At 40.6% G+C, this 17,645-nt stretch overlaps 1 protein-coding gene across 1 annotated transcript in view; it reads left to right on the forward strand.

The window, feature by feature from the left end:
• LOC112457620 (bifunctional heparan sulfate N-deacetylase/N-sulfotransferase) overlaps nt 1-17,645 on the forward strand; it is a 119,506-nt gene that overhangs the window by 91,025 nt on the left and 10,836 nt on the right. The window contains exons 4-5 of the mRNA XM_025020782.1: nt 15,436-15,688; nt 16,970-17,161. Coding sequence (XP_024876550.1) covers nt 15,436-15,688; nt 16,970-17,161 — 445 coding nt within the window. The remainder of the gene's footprint in view (nt 1-15,435; nt 15,689-16,969; nt 17,162-17,645) is intronic.

Consider the following 17,645-nt stretch of genomic DNA (forward strand, 5'->3'; position numbering starts at 1 on the left):
CACACACACACACACACACAACACACGCACACGGGCCATGAGCTGATTTTTCGTGTACTTTATAAGTAACTACGGTCACTTCGAGAGAATTAAAATCCACTTTTAGCAAATATGTTTTAAAGTTAGAACGTCTACCAAGTAGAAGAGGTCCTAATACAGCCAGACTTTTAAAATAAAGATGCTGCATAAAATGAATGTCTACAGTATTGATATAAGAACGTATTATGTCTTTTTAATTTGATTTAAACTAAAGATATCTCAAATTTAATACATTGTTTTCATCACGTTCTGACTACAGCGCGTCAGTCTCTTTTGAAATTTCCGTCCACCTAAATTAACGCTTTTACCTACTGTGTGCCCCGGCGAAACGTTCCGTTAGCACCGAAACGACGTGATTTGCATCGCACTCCGATAAACGCGCGTGCCGATAGCACCGTGCATCGCCGATAGCGTTGATCGGCGGGGAACTTCGAGGACGCGAACCGCGTAATCGAATCGACAAATTCAAATGAGCGACTTGGTTGATCCGCCAACTCCTCGATGTGATGTTGAATCGTTGCCCGAATCCTCGCCAGTTGGGAAACTCGTTATCTATTTAGCGAGACACAAAGGAATGATGTGTAACTGACTTTGTGATGGAGATGTTCATTCCTTTAGGACACCGAATTTTGATACTTCTCTCGTAGAGTATAGAGAATTTCTCAGTTTGTTTATTTTTTGCAGGATTTTTAATTTATTTGTGATAATAAATTGATAATTTTAAAAATAAGAATTACTTAACATTTGAAATTTTCAAAAACAATTATATTAATAATTGTGATAAGCTCAAATGATTAGAAATCAAACATATATAACGAAAGGGCATACAGAGCCGCAGCAAGATGTTCACGTAAAATTATTTTTAATTATAATAGATGATTTTTCAACCATAATTATATTAACAATTATATTAGTTGAATGTATTTTAATTAAATTAATGGCACAAAAAAGATCTGTTTTGAAATCTTTTATTTATTACTAATTAATTTGATGATATTTAATTTAGATAATACTAACTTAAATAGTAGATTTTTAAATTGACAAGATCTTGAAAATAATCGTACATACAAAATATTTATGGAAAATAAAGTCAATTGAAAAGAAACACGACAAATTCACAATCTATTTTAAAACAGATAAAATTTATCTGTTAAATTTATTTAAAAATTAAATCTTTAAAAATTTTAAGACAGATTATATTTTATGTTAATGTAAAGAATTTTATATAAATCGAGATCTCATTAATTAATAGTATATTAATTTTTATATATTTATACTTTTATCATTTTTCTCGCAAACAATTATTGCTGCATTCTTGCTGTCATTAAAACATTTAACAAGTGTTATATAACGACGTATAATACCGCAACCTTTGTATGCAGTCACAAAGGTAACTATTTTGTATCTCAGGGGACGGATTATAAGTTTCTTTGATCTGAAAGGATTAATAAGCTTTGCAATTACAGTCCCAATGTAATGCCTGAGTGAAAGCAGACGAAATACAATTATGTATTTAACGACTACGTTTCGTACTTCGTAAATCGGATGGACATTTTTTGCAGGATAACTATATCTGATTTCGCTGGTGTCTTGGGAATCTCGAGGTTGAACACGACTGGTTGAATGTCGAGTCGTAGGAAGAACAATCTGCCGTCGTGGCTACCTAAATATTCTGTAGATCAAGGGTAGCACGTGTAATGGAGCGCGGAGATTTGTTGCGATCCTAAGCCGATTATTGGATTCAACGAACTCGATAGAATTGTATGAAGCCGATTAATGGTATTGGAAAACACGACTCTACCACTGAACTTCGATGCACGTTTGTACAACCGAGAAAGGTGGCACAATTATCCGGCACGGCTAAACTTGATTCCTCACGAGAAGTCACGGATTGTTATTTATTAATTCGAGCGTTTCTTTTAGTGTGTCTTATTTGACAGCGACGTGCAATTCAACTACTTGTTTACCTTTATGGATAAATCGATCTGTCACGAAAGCTGATCAACTTTATTTTCTCTTTCGACAAAAGACAATATCTTACGAAACAACGCGGTATAGACACAATAATATATTGTTTTATAATATTTCATTTGATACATATGGCGATTGAAATATACACAATTTAATGTTTGAAATTAACTATTTTATTTAATTAAAATAACATTATATTTTATTTTACTGCACATTAGGAATATTTAATCTGTCTCGTTATTTTGTCATAAAAAAAGAAGAAACGGCAGACAAGAACTGGTGATAATATTGATCGCAACATCGCCAGACTCCATTTTTCTTACATATATAAATGAGAGAGCCTGATCCGTGTACAAGAGGTGTACTTCCTAACTTGAATCAATTGCTATCAAGGTACCAGAACACGCGGTTTACATACATTTCCGACAAGTCGGACAGTTCTTCATTACTATCTTTCACTGTAACACGCCGAACAGGTGTACAATTAGCAGTTTAGACTTCAGAGCCCTGCCCCGTCGACGTCACGTCTTACAATAGGGTATTGTAGTCGAGCCGGAAGATAATTATCGCGGCCTATCTTGCAAATTGGCCGAATACATTCACGCCAACTTTTTCCACGTTAAAACAAGTGATCGATCGATCGGGCGTTCATCGGTCATCACTCGCGCACCTTGATCGGCATATGCCGTAATGAACTATCGTCACCCCCCCCCCTCCCCCATCTAAACACGAAGATACTGTCGCGCCCGATAATCCGTCTTATGACTATGCAGATTTGTCGCAGATCCGCTTTTCGTACGTCATGTTTCGGCACGGCTCAACGATCGATCGATTAGCCGCTCGTGGTCATTGCTCGTTGTTGAGCCCCGTCAGTAGTGTTGCCTGATTTGCATGCCCGTCGGTAGTCTAAGTTGATGGCTTCCTGTGCAATCGCTCTTCCAAGGCAACCGGGGCAATTGGCATGGCAGCGCGAACGATAGCTTTCACGGATTGCATCATTTATGAATCTTCGCTTCTTCGAATTATACATGACCCTTGAGAATGTACGTAAGTGTACGCGTGTATGGAATTTTAAATTTCTTATACGAGCTTCGAGGGAGAAGCGTAGACGACACTGAAACTTAACTAGTTACACAAACTTTAGATGAAACGACATTAAATTCATATACCGACTTAAGTAGAATTTACAGATTTAGACCGACAAAAAATGTCTTTGCGAATTTAGCTGAGAGATACAGCGACGAGAGAGCTAATTTTCTTTATTAAATAGCGTATACTAATACAAAACTTCATAAAATGCTAAACGTATAGTGTATAATAAATGTAAGGATTAAATTGAAGCCATGTTGCATAATGCTAATGCTTATATGCTCCATGAAAAACAATGTCGGCACAAATAACGGACATATATCGTCCGTTAATGCACAGCTCTCTCACCCTTTCTTACGGCGCACGTCGATGATAACGTAAGCCGAAAGCACGCTGGACCTTGGCCGATTAATGGTAGGACTAACTCCGGCGGAATTAGCAAACTTGGAAGTCAATTTGAATCGCCCACGAAGACCACAAAGTCCATGATCGAAGCGGCTAAACTTCGAAACTTGCGGCGGTAAGTTATTGTTGGCGATTAAGCTAAAGCATGCCGCGCATTGATGCTCGCCCGAGATGTTGTTCCAAAGCACGAAGAAAAATACAAGCCGGGGAGCACGGGGACAGAGCGTGGGACAACGAAGACGGATTACCGTCCGAGTGTTGCGATAAGTGAAGCGAAAGACTGTCGATGTATTTAGGTTCTTCGATAAACGTGTGCTGAAGCGAATCTCGATACGAGGGATTAAGATATAATAATAATTCACAAGACTACTTTCTCTCTTATGAAAATTCTCTACAAAGGTTTCCGATGAAAACAATCTCCGAATTTGATCGTCTGTTGTATATTTATTTTTTATTATTTCTACTAATTATTGCATATTATTCCACATTGCGCTATAATGTTTGTGCACTTATTCCCAATGTTCGGAAAAATGCCACGCAAATGTAAAAATTGCCAAAAACAATAGTAATTTTTACGATAACGTTTCTGTTGTGCCATCATCGCAAAAAAGCGCCTCGGTATTCTTTACAATCATCGACGCGGACAAATTTGGTGCTACAAAATTCACGAGTCACAGGGGCGACTTCAAACTGAAAAATCACGTGCATAGGACAGGCCCCGCCGGGTGATTTTATTTGTGGATTCGTTCGCGATTCAATCTGACATCGTACAAAAGAATAAATGCATGCCGCGCTTCTGAAAACCCGTGGCTATCTCAACGTTGCAAAAGCAAATGAAAATTTTTTCCACTGTAATCTCTCTATGTCCGGCATTTCGTCACAAATATGTGCTCCGCTAATTAAAGATTATTATCAAGCAGGCCATATGCTTTTTCAGCTTTTTTAAAAGGTAAAAGCTAGCCGTTATGAGCACGTTCCACATAAATACGCGTGGCCTTTTTCGCCACTAATTAACGCAATAAATTAGATCCATAATGCAAAAGCCAAAAAGTATTACCGACTAAAAGTCATGAATGACATTAATCCCGCGATATATATATCTATACGGCTTTCCTCTCTGTATTGCAAATATTATGTTATCGCAAAATTACACATATTCAGTCGCCAGAAGAAAAGAGAATTTATCCCAAATGAAAACGACAGATTGATATAAACTATATAGGAAATAAATTTTTTCAATATATTTTTAACAGTGACGAATCAGTGGAAAGAAGCGTTCTATTCCGAATTTGAGAAAAGCTCTGGTCGATGGATCTCGGCCGAAGAGTTAATCTCGCACCGCGCCGTAATGGCCGCGTTAATTCCGCTCGCATCGACGCGAGCTACGCGCCCATTATACGGAATAATTGGATTTTTATCCAGATACAGATCATCAGGCGCGGCTGTCTGAACCGCACGATAGAAAGTTTGTCGGGAAATGATCTGCAGCGCTGGGCGCGCGCCGCCGCGCCGGTTTTATTCGCCGCGTTCCGGCATCGCCTTTTTTTTACATTTCTACGCCGCGGCACAAAAGAATAAATATACGTATATATACCCACCTCTTGCGGAGAATTTCGCGGAGATCTCGACAATACGCGAATGCGGATTCCACCGCGCGCGCCTTCCGTCCTGGACGAGGCACAATAGGCCAGCTGCGGTGGATCCTCTCGAATTAAATCTCCATCCTAATAAAACGTCTTTGTATGCGTGCGTAATCTCCCCCGCGACGAAAGACGAGAAAGGCGTTTGAGTAGATTAAACTTTATACAAATACGCCTCGACGATCCGACAAAGAAATTCCGATCGTGACGCACCCGCGACAAATTGGCTGAGTCGAAAAATGTACTCCAAACGTTGCCCTTATTTTTTCTGTAAATTTTCCCTCGTCTTTCATTCAACGCTAGTTATGGACCCTATAAATATCGATACACAACGGAGACTTTTATTATTAGTATATTATGTTTTTATATTGCACATATTATATTATGTATATATTATATTATGGCGAACTATGTCTAGATTTAAAACACAGATATTCTGATGGATGAATCTAAAATTTCTTTTTCTGAAAAATTACATGTAATGCCTCTGGAACGAAAAGCACAGTCTGCACAATGCAGTATACTGAATCTTCTATTTGTATTCTTGCATAGAATTCTCGAGGTATTCATTTCTCGCTTGAAAATGTATTTTCGCCTTATTACTGTCTGCCGAGGAGTTTGTTAAAGCACGTTCGCGAGTGAGGAAATTTAATCGACGAAAAATATCTCGGAGATATATAGCAGTGGTAGTATATAGCTATTTTAACAATGATAATGCCGCAGGACATTTGAAAACAGTTTTTCTGTTCCTAATGAAATATTCTTCGTTCCTGACATAATTTATGCAAAAATTATTAATATTTTTACCAACGAAAACAAAATAGCTGCAAATTAACTAAAGTTACATCCGATCCATTGGGTAGATTTAAGATCCGTCTCGACGCGGTTCGATAGGTCTAGGACACTTTGCTTGTCCGCGAAAAACATCCTTTTGTATTTCTTCGGAGGTGATGGCGGTCGCTTCCGCTTTGCCAGCTCGACAAGCACCTTATTTTCTTATACTCGCCCTTGCGTCGCCGTTCCTCTTCATTCCGCGGAATGCACTTTCGGCAAATCCGCCTGGGCGACGACTTTTCTCGTTTGCGCTCGTTCCCGTTGTCGCCGCGCACCGGATGCGACCGCCGCCAGCCAGGAAGATAAGTCCTTGCCGGGAGTAAATCGTGTTTGCCCACCTCGTCTACGACGACGCTCCGCGCCGAAGGGTGGCCGGTTTCCTTCTTCGTTTGAGCTTCTTCCCGACCCTCGTTGTCCCGCCACCTTTTGCTTTTAGTTCCTCCCTCAACGAGAAATGACAATGGCTGCGAGATATCGCGTCGTCGAATGACGTAGCAGCGTTTGTCTTTTATCGTTTCTGTTATCGCACCATTCACAAATACCGTTAAGAAAACGCGCGAAGTTTAGCGGACGACCGAAACGTTTCGCGACTACGATGCTCGGTATCGATATTTGAAAAATACATATTCGATACATTTTGGAAAGGCATTAGACAATCGTGCGCTTTATAGTGAATAGCCGTACCAGTTTCTACGCTACGGAGTATCGGTACTATAAGACACTACGAGATAATACACACTGATAGTGCTAGTAAGGCTAAAAGCATCCATAGTCGATACTTTTGAAGATCCCTATCTGGGTCATGAGTATCGGATATCCTTACCAAGAGCCGGGCCTTATGATAAGATGGGGTTACCGCGATCATCTTTCATCATTTTATTTTATCCGTGCGAGGCGTGTTAGTACGACAGTAGATGTAGTTATTTTATGTTACAACGGCTGTTATGTCTGCAGCGTTTAAACGTATGCAAACAGGTTGTCTCGGTAAACAGCAATTTATAGCGCGTAACGAATGGCACGGTAATCCTCGAGACTTTTTACGTCTTCTTTCATCTTTCTGTTTACTTAATAGCTTACGCTCGTTTATTGTAATCGCGATTTTCTTCTGCTTCTTCGCGAACGCGGGAGGAGACGCGAACGGTAGAGTATAAGCCGAACCTTCGTTTAAATCCGGAGGTGCGAAAACACCTCCGGTAGCGAAGAATGAAAGATTCAGGAAGTCCGCGAGTGCCCGGATTAATTCAATATTTTGCAATGCTAACGTGTCGCCGGCCTTGTAAATCTTCAACGAAAACTACGAACGGGGCACACCGGCGCGGCGGAGGAACTTCAGACATTTATTTTTGAGAGAAACATCCTGCACCCGTGAGAGAAAACATCGGGCAATGTCGTCGTAACATCCGGCGCGGCGCGGCGAAGAGAGCATGTGCAAAACTAGATTCTCGGGCAGTGCCCGTCGCAGATCTATTGCAGATTGCGGCGGAACTCTGAAGATTACGAAAGTTGAGGGCATTAAGAAAGAGCTTTATCTACATATATCACGATTCTCGACACTTGCCAACTAATTTTTTTACAAAGAGATACGAGTGTTAAGTTGTGTACCGATTTATAAGAGATGACAAAAAACTGGAAATAGATTTTTATTGAATACATTTAGTGTATAATATACATTTAGAGCAGCGACTTGTTAAGATCAAAAGTTCGCTCGACTGTACTCTCGCGTAACTTTTTGGAATTCCTGATATTTTTAAGCAGTTTTAATAATGCCGACGGGAATTTATTGAATCGCTCCTCTGTAAGGTATTACCTCGGCATTCTTTATACATTTTTCGAATTTATATGCTATTAATCTAGTTAAGGGCCCTCTCTCTCTTTCTCTCCGTTTAAAACGTTGCGCGACTGTCATGTCATCGCCGTAAATGTCGTCGTGCCTTTGGTCCAATTTGCGTCAACTATGCGGCATAATTTAATTCGAGGAGTAATTTAAAAAGTTTCACCCGGTTGCATAAAACGAAACGGCTCCGCGAAGAAGGCGATGTCCGCCGCTCGGTAACGCGGATCGAAACTAATGAGCCCTCCTTGGAATTTCCTTCCTCGCATCGCTGACATTAAACGTATGGCAAATCGAAAAAATTTCCACGGAAAATTATGAAGTTGTTTTCCCGAAACTCCTGAGTTTTTCCACTCGCGGAAAAGCGGAGGGCCGGTCGAGAGGGCTAGAAGCAGGAACGGGGGCACGCGTCGCGTCGGCCAGAAATTTACGAGGCGACTACGACTTCTTTGGAACACGCCCCGGGGGTAAATTATTTCCCCTCCGGGGTCCACCGTTGCTTCCCGATGTTGCATCGCGTCGCGTACCCTGAGAAATCGCTTATCGTTTTTGCATTCTAAAGGGATAACTTATGATAACCGCCGCGAACGATCGGCGATTGCACATTCGAGCTGAATTCGCGTACGCTGTTATCCAATCCTCTATCATTTAATCCGTTTAATTAAATTATTCTTCTTAATGAAAATATACCTAGGCCCTTGTACGCCGTTACAATTCGGACCGCACGGCACTTTGCGTTTATAATATCTGCTCCGCACGCGAATTTCCGCGAATTACATCTGCATTTTAACGTGAAATTCGCTCGGTGAGTTTCTAGCCTCGCCCACGGATAATAAAGCGCCATGAGTTAGATATGTATTAGCATAATAACTTTATAAAATTCCCTTTTTTTAATACGCTGAAAATAATATGTATATGTATATGTATATGTAAAATCGGGATGAAAATTTCAAGATGCTTCTTACTCTTTGTATTATTCGCCGAGGAAACTGAGCAACATTTTACTTGATTAAACGATTTACTGAAGAATCTGTCCGAGCGCTGATGTGCTTTGCTTTCATGTTTTAATAACTTGTATTTAAGATAAAATTACAGCTGGTTAATTAAACTAGCCGCGTAGTAGTCTCGTTTTCATAAGGCTATAGTTTCCTTTAGTAGCGATATTGCGATTTCCTATACCTTTCTTTAAAAGATGCAGTTTGATTAGCATGATACGCCATTAATCACTTTACCGTAATATTAATTATATTAAAGTAAACTTCGTGCTATTACATTATTACATATACATGTATTACAAATTGGATGTCACATTATCAAATACATTCTTATTTATATTAATTTAAATAAGAAAAACGTGAGGGAGAAAAAAAACTGGAATTATTTCATGTAATCTTGATATGAGTGATTAATTGTGAAAGCTCAATGAAAATTATGAGTATGTAATATTATTGATTAATATTAATTATAACCTCCCAATATAGGGCATTAGATATTAACGAACTTAACGAGGACAGAGATAGTAATGAATCGATAGAATCTCTCGGCTATCTCGTCTCAGAGATCAATAGCGTCTTATTCATTATATATCTCTAATATCAAGATATCGCGTCAATTTTATCTCTCCTCATTCTGTATTAATTAAATTTAATTCAATCTTCGTCGCCCGGGTGAGACAGGAAAGTTCTCTGTCGCAGAGGCAGGGATGAACTTTTAAGGACACGAAGTTCGAAATATAATTAACGAAACTGCCGCGCCGGTGCCGCCGGCGTACTCCGCCGCACAAATTTCTAAGTCCGGGCCAGTATCATCCCCATCACGTGCACGCCTTTCATCGTTTCGCGATTGGGGACGGTTGTGCCAGGGATCGATACTTCTGAATTTCGCTTTCGGATTCTTCGCGTGACGCGTGGGCGCGCGGCGGGTGCGCGCTTGGACGGCGAACTCTCGATTGTTAGCCAAGAACAAAAGGGCCCCCATCCAGCGGCGTGGTTCGTTATGACAGTTCGTTAGTCTCGTAAATTGGCTAACTCGCCGTTAATGGGCGGTTACCAATTATCGAATCGATTACGTTGCTAAATTATACCCGGTATTCATTAGTTAACTTAAATTTTCTGCGCTCGTCGCGTACCCCGTACCCGGTACCGTGAGGCACGTACCATCGACCTGATCCGTTAACGCGGAAATAAAGTCAGCTGTGGGCGCGCGACCCGATATAACAACGTTCACTCATTATAAAACTATTAGATCGGGCGGATTACTCGTGGCCCTTAACTTAACTCGGCCCGAACGCGTCGGCTTGCCGCCGTGTCGTTGCACCGTGCTGAAGTCATTTATCTTCATTGTTGCTGCGCGAAACTAGTAAATTACGCATTAACGATGTAAGTGCTGAACTAGCGCTAACTATACCGGTGGGCAACTATCTGAGAAATCACAATGAGACTTGATGTTTAAAAATTGAAATACCTATTAATATATATATATATATATATATATACAGACGTGCTTTTTTCCAACGCGTGCTTTTTCGACAGCATTGAAATTTTTATTTCTCGAATTTACTATCTGTTACTAGAGTAAAGCACATATATTTTATCATTATTATTATTATTATTAGTTATATTAATTGTCGAAGGTTTGTCGAGATTTCTCATTGTTGACGCTTTATCTTTATTGCTGCTCTCAGTGCTCTCTAATAGCTTGAGAGGTGCTGCTCGTGTCTTTATGTATAACATTTCATATCATCTGCAGTAAAATTATTATTATTATCATTGGTGAAGAAATCGCAATAACAAGAATATTATTCTATAATATACCAACAAATCCGATGTACTGGACATTTTATAGATCGACAGTATCAGGACTATTTTGCATTCGGGATAACGGCAATCTGGCGTTCTGGCATGCTAACGCGTTGATATATATGTATATACGCGATTAGAATCAGTCCTGAATGTTAAACACAAATAGGAGATACCCAAACTATCGTTGATATTGATCCGCATGAACCGCTGGTGGGTTTTCCAGTTATGTCATGCATGCACAATCTAAAACTGTTTGCTATACTCCGAATATTGTTTGCCATCTTTTAACGACAATATTACCCAGCGGTTGCACGATACCGTACTGTCTTCTTTCTTCCCGTGCTCTTCCCTTTCATTTGGCGAAGCTTCATGTATGTACATACATTGCGGAAAGTCGAGGATTGGAACTATTTGGCAAATATTCATGCAGCGGGATAATTTCAGTTCCAAGCAAGTCGAAGCAATATCTAATATTTATCGTTAACACTAATGCGCCTAAAATATTTATCACTTACCATTTTATTATAGATGATCTAACGTGATTCTCTAGTCCGGCTATTAACCATTAAAAAAACCGAATGGCTCGTTCGAGAATAATAAATTTTATATATATATTGTTACGTCCAACCCCGAGATTAGGATAAGAAAATCTGGGAAGCAAAGGAAAGGCTAACCAGAGGGGTCGGGGTAAGGAAGGACGCAACTAGACGCTTAAGAAATTTCGCTCGCAGGTACACGCTCTGAGGCGCGTGACGCGAGCCGAACGCACTTTCGATGGCTCAGGAAGGGTCAACGTCCGTAGAGACGCTAGAACGCCTTCCGTGAGCGGTGCGATCGGTCCTCTTTTAAGTCAAGGAATTTAATCCCTTTAACTTAGGATCGGACCTCGTGCAATTTCGAGAGGTGATTATGAGGTGTGAGGTCTTATTTATAATAATGAAGAACATTTAATTTAATTTTAAAACAAACTAAACATTTATTACAATAAAAATAATATTTGTTGGTAACATTGAGAAAAACTGAACATTAATTACATTAAAATAGTACTTGGCAGTGACATCGAAATTGTGAGGCAATTGAGATAAATGAATGGAAGCGGAATGAATGTCATTTGTGTGTGTGAGCGTGTATGTTGTGTATTTGAAAACTAAATTAAGCCGCAATTAAAAATAAGGTGTTGTATATGTATGTAAATTAACTAATTTAAAACGTGTAAAAATTAAAATAAATCAAATTTATTCCATAGTTATTAATCTAATGTTATGGTCTCGGGATCGCCTACTTTCTCGAGATCGAGAGTTGAGGCGGTCGAGGAGGTCGAGGACGGACTTCGGGAAGAGGAGGGGGAATCGGGTGGTTCTAGTAAGGAGGCGGGATCGGGGATGACGGGGACCACGCGAAAAGGGGCCACGCGACAAACAGGGCGATAAGGTCCGGTAACAGGGCGCGATGGTAGGACAACAGGACGAGAAAGCGCGACAACGGGGCGATTCTGCTGTGAAGAACAGGGTTCCTCCGAAAATGCTGGTAGAGGCGGTGGAATGGCGAGTCGCGGAGGACCGGCGTTGAGCTGCTCCCGGGGGAGTTCAACTTCCCGTCGCGCCCGCTTGTTCTGTCGATTTCTCTTTCGCTTGATCGTGCGGAGATTCTGTCCTCGAAGGGGTAGGACTTTCGGATTCACTAAAATTATTTATTTATTTAGTCGATCTCTCTCGGACCCGGTCGGAAGCGAACAAAAGGAAATCGTCACGAGCTCAGGGGCGTCAGTGGACCGGCTGAGTCCGCGACAGCGACGAAGACGCCGGGAGCCAAGTCAGACCCGCGACAACACCAACGACCGCCGCGAACCTGATGCCTACACCGACCGACCCAAACTCGCGACAATCACGGGGTGACAGTGAACCGGCTGAATTCGCGACATCAGCGACGAAGACGCCAGGAGTCAAGCCAGACCCGCGACAACGCCAACGACCGCCGCGAACCTGATGCCTACACCGACCGACCCAAACCCGCGACGATCACGGGGTGACAGTGAACCGGCTGAATTCGCGACAGCGACGAAGACGCCGGGAGTCAAGCCAGACCCGCGACAACGCCAACGACCGCCGCGAACCCTATGCCTACACCGATCGACCCAAAATAATAAGCTTTTGGGGATCCGACAATCGATAGACCGCTTGAGAAGGAGGGCGATAACGCGAAAAAGGAAAGGATCAAGAGAATTACGGTACTTACTACTTTGATGAATTCTTGGTCGTTGGGATTCTCTCCGAAATGGACGTTGGACTCGTCGGTGGGTGAGTCGGGGCGACTGATGGTTCGTCGGATCTGTTGCACTGACTCTAAACGTGGAGTCGAGACTCGAAACGAATGAAATCCCGATTATAATACCGAGCAATTAGGTAGACGCAACAATATGCAGACTAAAACTTGGAAGACTGAGAAAATTTCTCTGAGAGGGAGTCCTGTGATGTCGCGATTTAAATAGGAAGGTTCGAAGGATGGAAGGGGTGGATTTCGTGTGGGATGTGTCTGGTTTTCGTTTAAAGGATTTCTGGTTGGCAGGATGTTTCTAATTACTATTTAAGGGAATTCTTATTGGGCGAGGTGTTTCTCACCCAAGAGATAGATTTTAAGTTTATGCCTATCCTAGAAAGCTAGAGACGGTTATCGATTTTTCCGGTTTTCCATTGGTGAGCTCCCTGGTAAGGCCCCCACTGTCTTATTGGGGGTGTAACCTATCGGTTCTTCCAGTGACGCATTTGTTTTTCGGCTATCGCCGATTTCTCTTTTATTGGGGTTCCTCACTTATCTCGCGACCCTGTTTTTATGTCGACAGACGATGCATACTTCTCAATCTTAATAGTAGGTACAAGCCAAACAGAACTTTCGCCACAGGCACGTCCTAGGCTTTGTCTCTGTTTGTCGGAACCATCGTACGAGCAAATTTTAGAAAGCTCGCTCGATGCAATAAAGATCTTTATCAACTCTGTCTGGGATTCAGGCCCTTTTGGCGCGTCGTGACGCCGGATTTATAGTTATGGGCCAGACAAGGTTGATAGACAAAATTCGATCACGTATGCCTCGTCTGTCAATACTCTGGAGGGTCGCTTCGTCGCCTAGGCAAATAGCTATTATAGTTGCATAAAAAAAAAGGAATGTGAGAAGATCTAAGCTCACTCGCCGATCGATAACCGTCCGTGCTCAGTTTATTATCCTACCTTAAGGGATATCTTAAGTGCTTAAGAATTCCCGCGAAAAAGGGAAATCGTGATATCCGTAGGACGTAACAATATATATATATATATATATATATATATATACATATATACATATATATAGCATTAGTTTCGATATATTACAAATAACAAACAGCACAACTTTACCTACTACAGCCATTGAATATTTATTTTATCGCGACTTTACGAGCGATAGGTATATGCTTTCCATTCCCCGAAAAATCTGCTAAAAAATTGAACATGGACTTGCCATTGAGCAGCCGGTACATTTCTCTTCTTTTTTTATTTATTTCTTTTTTTGTTAAATTTTTTTATCGGAATGCACATCTCCAATAAATCTGATATTTGCGCCACCTCTTTACGACGCGCGACAGGATATGAGAGAAATCCATCGGTACGGTCGACGAGAGAAGCCTCGCCAGTTTATTTCCGCAATAAAATCATTTTATCGCGTACAGGACAGAAGTATGGTCTGTCGAATTTTTTTTGCGATTGGGAGGGTACACTGGAAATAAAAATTCAGATAAGGCTGAAGCGCGCAACGGAAGACAGCTTCAACGGTGTCGGGATATAATTTCGTGAAAAAAAAAATGTAATAAATCTCCCGAATGTCTCGATGTAAAAGAGAGCGATGTATCATATGTGTAATTGCTTTATTATTCGCGGAGCATTTTTTTGAATGCTACATAAATGGAATTTCGATATAAAGTGTCTGAGTTTTATCGTTTAATAATACCGACGGCTTCTCCCCCCGGACTGCTTCTTTTATCGATATTCCATTTTACTTCTATTTACTACGGCTCGCACTTTAAACGATACGCCATTGGATTGAAATTGTCAAAACACACGTTAACGGCGGCATCTTACACGAGTGGCATTCACGTCTAAATATTTGCAGTGAAATATTTGCGCTGGCAGGAAAAGAGAGAGAACGATCCTGTAAAGTATCAGCTACTGGCGAGGTGGAAGAAAGACGGGGGAGCAGGAGAGAATTTATTCCATTTTAAAGAACACGTTAACAAAACTTTTTTTTCCCCTTGACTTATATATAAACCCCGTAAGAATAATGCGCACCTAAGCGAAGTTCGCAAAAGTCCACATTCCTCTATGTTCAATTCTTAAGCACGGGGACCCCGAAGGCGATTAGCAGAATATATATTGCTGCAGTTTTAATGGCATCCGGAAACGGTAAATGTAGGGCGTGCGATATATCCGCAAAAATTATAGCACTTTCGAAAAAGTACTTGGCGCATCACAAAACTTGTTATATTTGTAGTACCTATATCTTATTACAATTGAATCATTCCGTATTAAAAAGCCGCGATTGTAGAAACTTATGATTTTCTCCTTTTATTGAAAATTCCATTTATAAAAATATTAAAAATCTTTGGATGAAATGTAATGAAAAATTTTCAATAAATATTTTAATATTCGGTAGAGTACATTGCGTTATGAATTAATGTGTTGCAGTTTCAATGAAAATGATAAAAAACATTCCATTTTTTAATAATACAAATTTTCCTTCAACTTGAAAAAATGTTGAATTTTACAGGCTATTAAATACGAAAAATTACTGATGCTTTCAGGTACAAAGTGGAGGTGGCCGGTAAGTCCTTACCGGTGCTGACGAATCTCGATAAGGGTCGGTACGGGGTGCTGATCTTCGAGAATCTAAACAAGTACCTGCAGATGGACAAATGGAATCGTGAGCTACTCGACAAATATTGCAGGGAATATTCAGTTGGCATCGTCGGTTTTGCCCCTCCAGGAGAGGAGAGTCTTGTTGGTGCTCAGCTTAAGGGCTTTCCACTTTTTATACATACTAATCTTAGATTGAAGGTCAGTCTCTAATATTAGATATTCAAACTCTAGATACTGTTACATACTGTAACTTCTTTTTTAGACATATCAAAATCTTTCACAATTTACATTTATTTTTAAATTTTATTAAGATTTTATATTTTTGTACGTATTATCTTTTATAAATATATTTCTTTATAATATAATTTTATGTTATAATTTATTTAATTTTGCCAAATTGACACGTAGAAGACTGTATCTCCTAATTGTATTATTAAAAGTAAAATATAAGGACTGAGGATATTTTTATCGTGGTCTTTCACAATCAATACTAGGGATTGTCTAAGAAAGCCATGATGATAGAAAATCTGTGTGATAATCTTTATGGCTGCAATTAAATTTGTATCACGGAAAGTGATATCGAAACGAGGAAAAAACCCTCGTAAAAGGGAGCAATGAAAAGAATAATCCTCATAGCTTTAGGGCTGAGTGTAGTAATCGATATTATATGTTTCGCTTGAAAAGCACTATTGCGCAATTGTGTTAATTTATACTGTAACCACATATCTTGAATCATGTTAATGATTAATCATTAGATATTTAATTCCGTGATATCAATCATCCGCAGCTTGTTATCTTATCGCAGTTATCTTATTACCGCAATGTTCGTAATGAGAAATAAGTTGCAATCTTCTTGAAAGTTTGGAGCATCGATCGTGCCTCGAACGCGTGGCATATATCTCGTGAGTAACGATCTCGTGCCGCTCTCGGAAAAAGGGCTGACAAAACTAGTGCTGTTCATACTCATCGAGCACGAAATATGTCATTTCTCTTTAAATAAAACCGCATAACCGCAAAGCGATTTTATAAATGTTCTCGACGTATTTAAATGAACGTGTTTGAAATTAATTTTATTTTTGCAGGGATAAATTATATAAAATCGGGATTATTCCGAGCGCGTGGATTAAACGCAATCTGAAACCTGGGGAATGTTTGAAACAATTTTCAAAATTTCGATTTACCTTCCTTTTACCGTTATATTAACATATCTTATGAATTTTTAAATAATTTTTTACGTAATTATTATCACATTTCATAGCCTCGCATATTTCATAGGAAATATTATTGCGCGCGATGATTCTGAATATAAAATTGCGCATTGGTCCGAACAAATCCTCTTTTAACAAAGCGCTAAAGCGCGCGTGATGCCCCCGAAAATTTGATTTCCCCGAAAGCGAGGGAATCCGGCACGACGACGAGCGAGAGCGAGAACTTTTGTGCTTGGGCCGCATAGAATCAGGTCGCTCTTTCTTCCCTCAGGATGCTCAGCTGAATGCGGCGTCTCCCATTCTTCGATTAACCAGATCGGGGGAAACGGCCTGGGGACCACTTCCTGGCGGTGACTGGACTATTTTTCAGGCCAATCACAGCACCTACGAGCCGCTCGCTTGGGCATATCGAGACAGCCTCGACTATCCGGCCAATAAAAGTCCCCTGGCTACTGTCATCCAGGTGAGCCCGTGCACTTTATTTGCCGAACATTCCGGTCACGTATCCCTTCCCGGACAACTCGGACGACTGCGGAATTAATGCACCCAGGACTCGCGCGCTCATGCCTATTACCCGTTCGGCGCGACCGGGGAACGTTTAAATCATTTTCTCTTTCTCTCGCCTATCGCGCACCTAACGCGCCGCTGCGTTAGAATTCCGTTAGCGTGTAGTCGGTGTGCAAGGGTAATAGATGCTCTTTAGGACTAAATGTAAGAACGAGGGAGCTTTCGCGATGAACAAACCGAGGAAATCGTAGAATCCGCGACATATCAAGCCAAAGTTATATTATCTTTGAACACTGGCTTTGAACTCCAGTCCCTATTATTATACTTACACAAAGCTTCGAACGTGTCCTTTGGGAACGTTCCTTATTAACTTATGCAGCTTCGTGCGCGCTTGGCTCTTATCTTCCCGGCTACAAAGATAATCTCGAAAAACGAAAACG

The sequence above is a fragment of the Temnothorax curvispinosus genome, unplaced genomic scaffold (assembly GCF_003070985.1).
Source record: "Temnothorax curvispinosus isolate PA1 unplaced genomic scaffold, ASM307098v1 QBEX01008001.1, whole genome shotgun sequence".
Lineage (NCBI taxonomy): Eukaryota > Metazoa > Arthropoda > Insecta > Hymenoptera > Formicidae > Temnothorax > Temnothorax curvispinosus.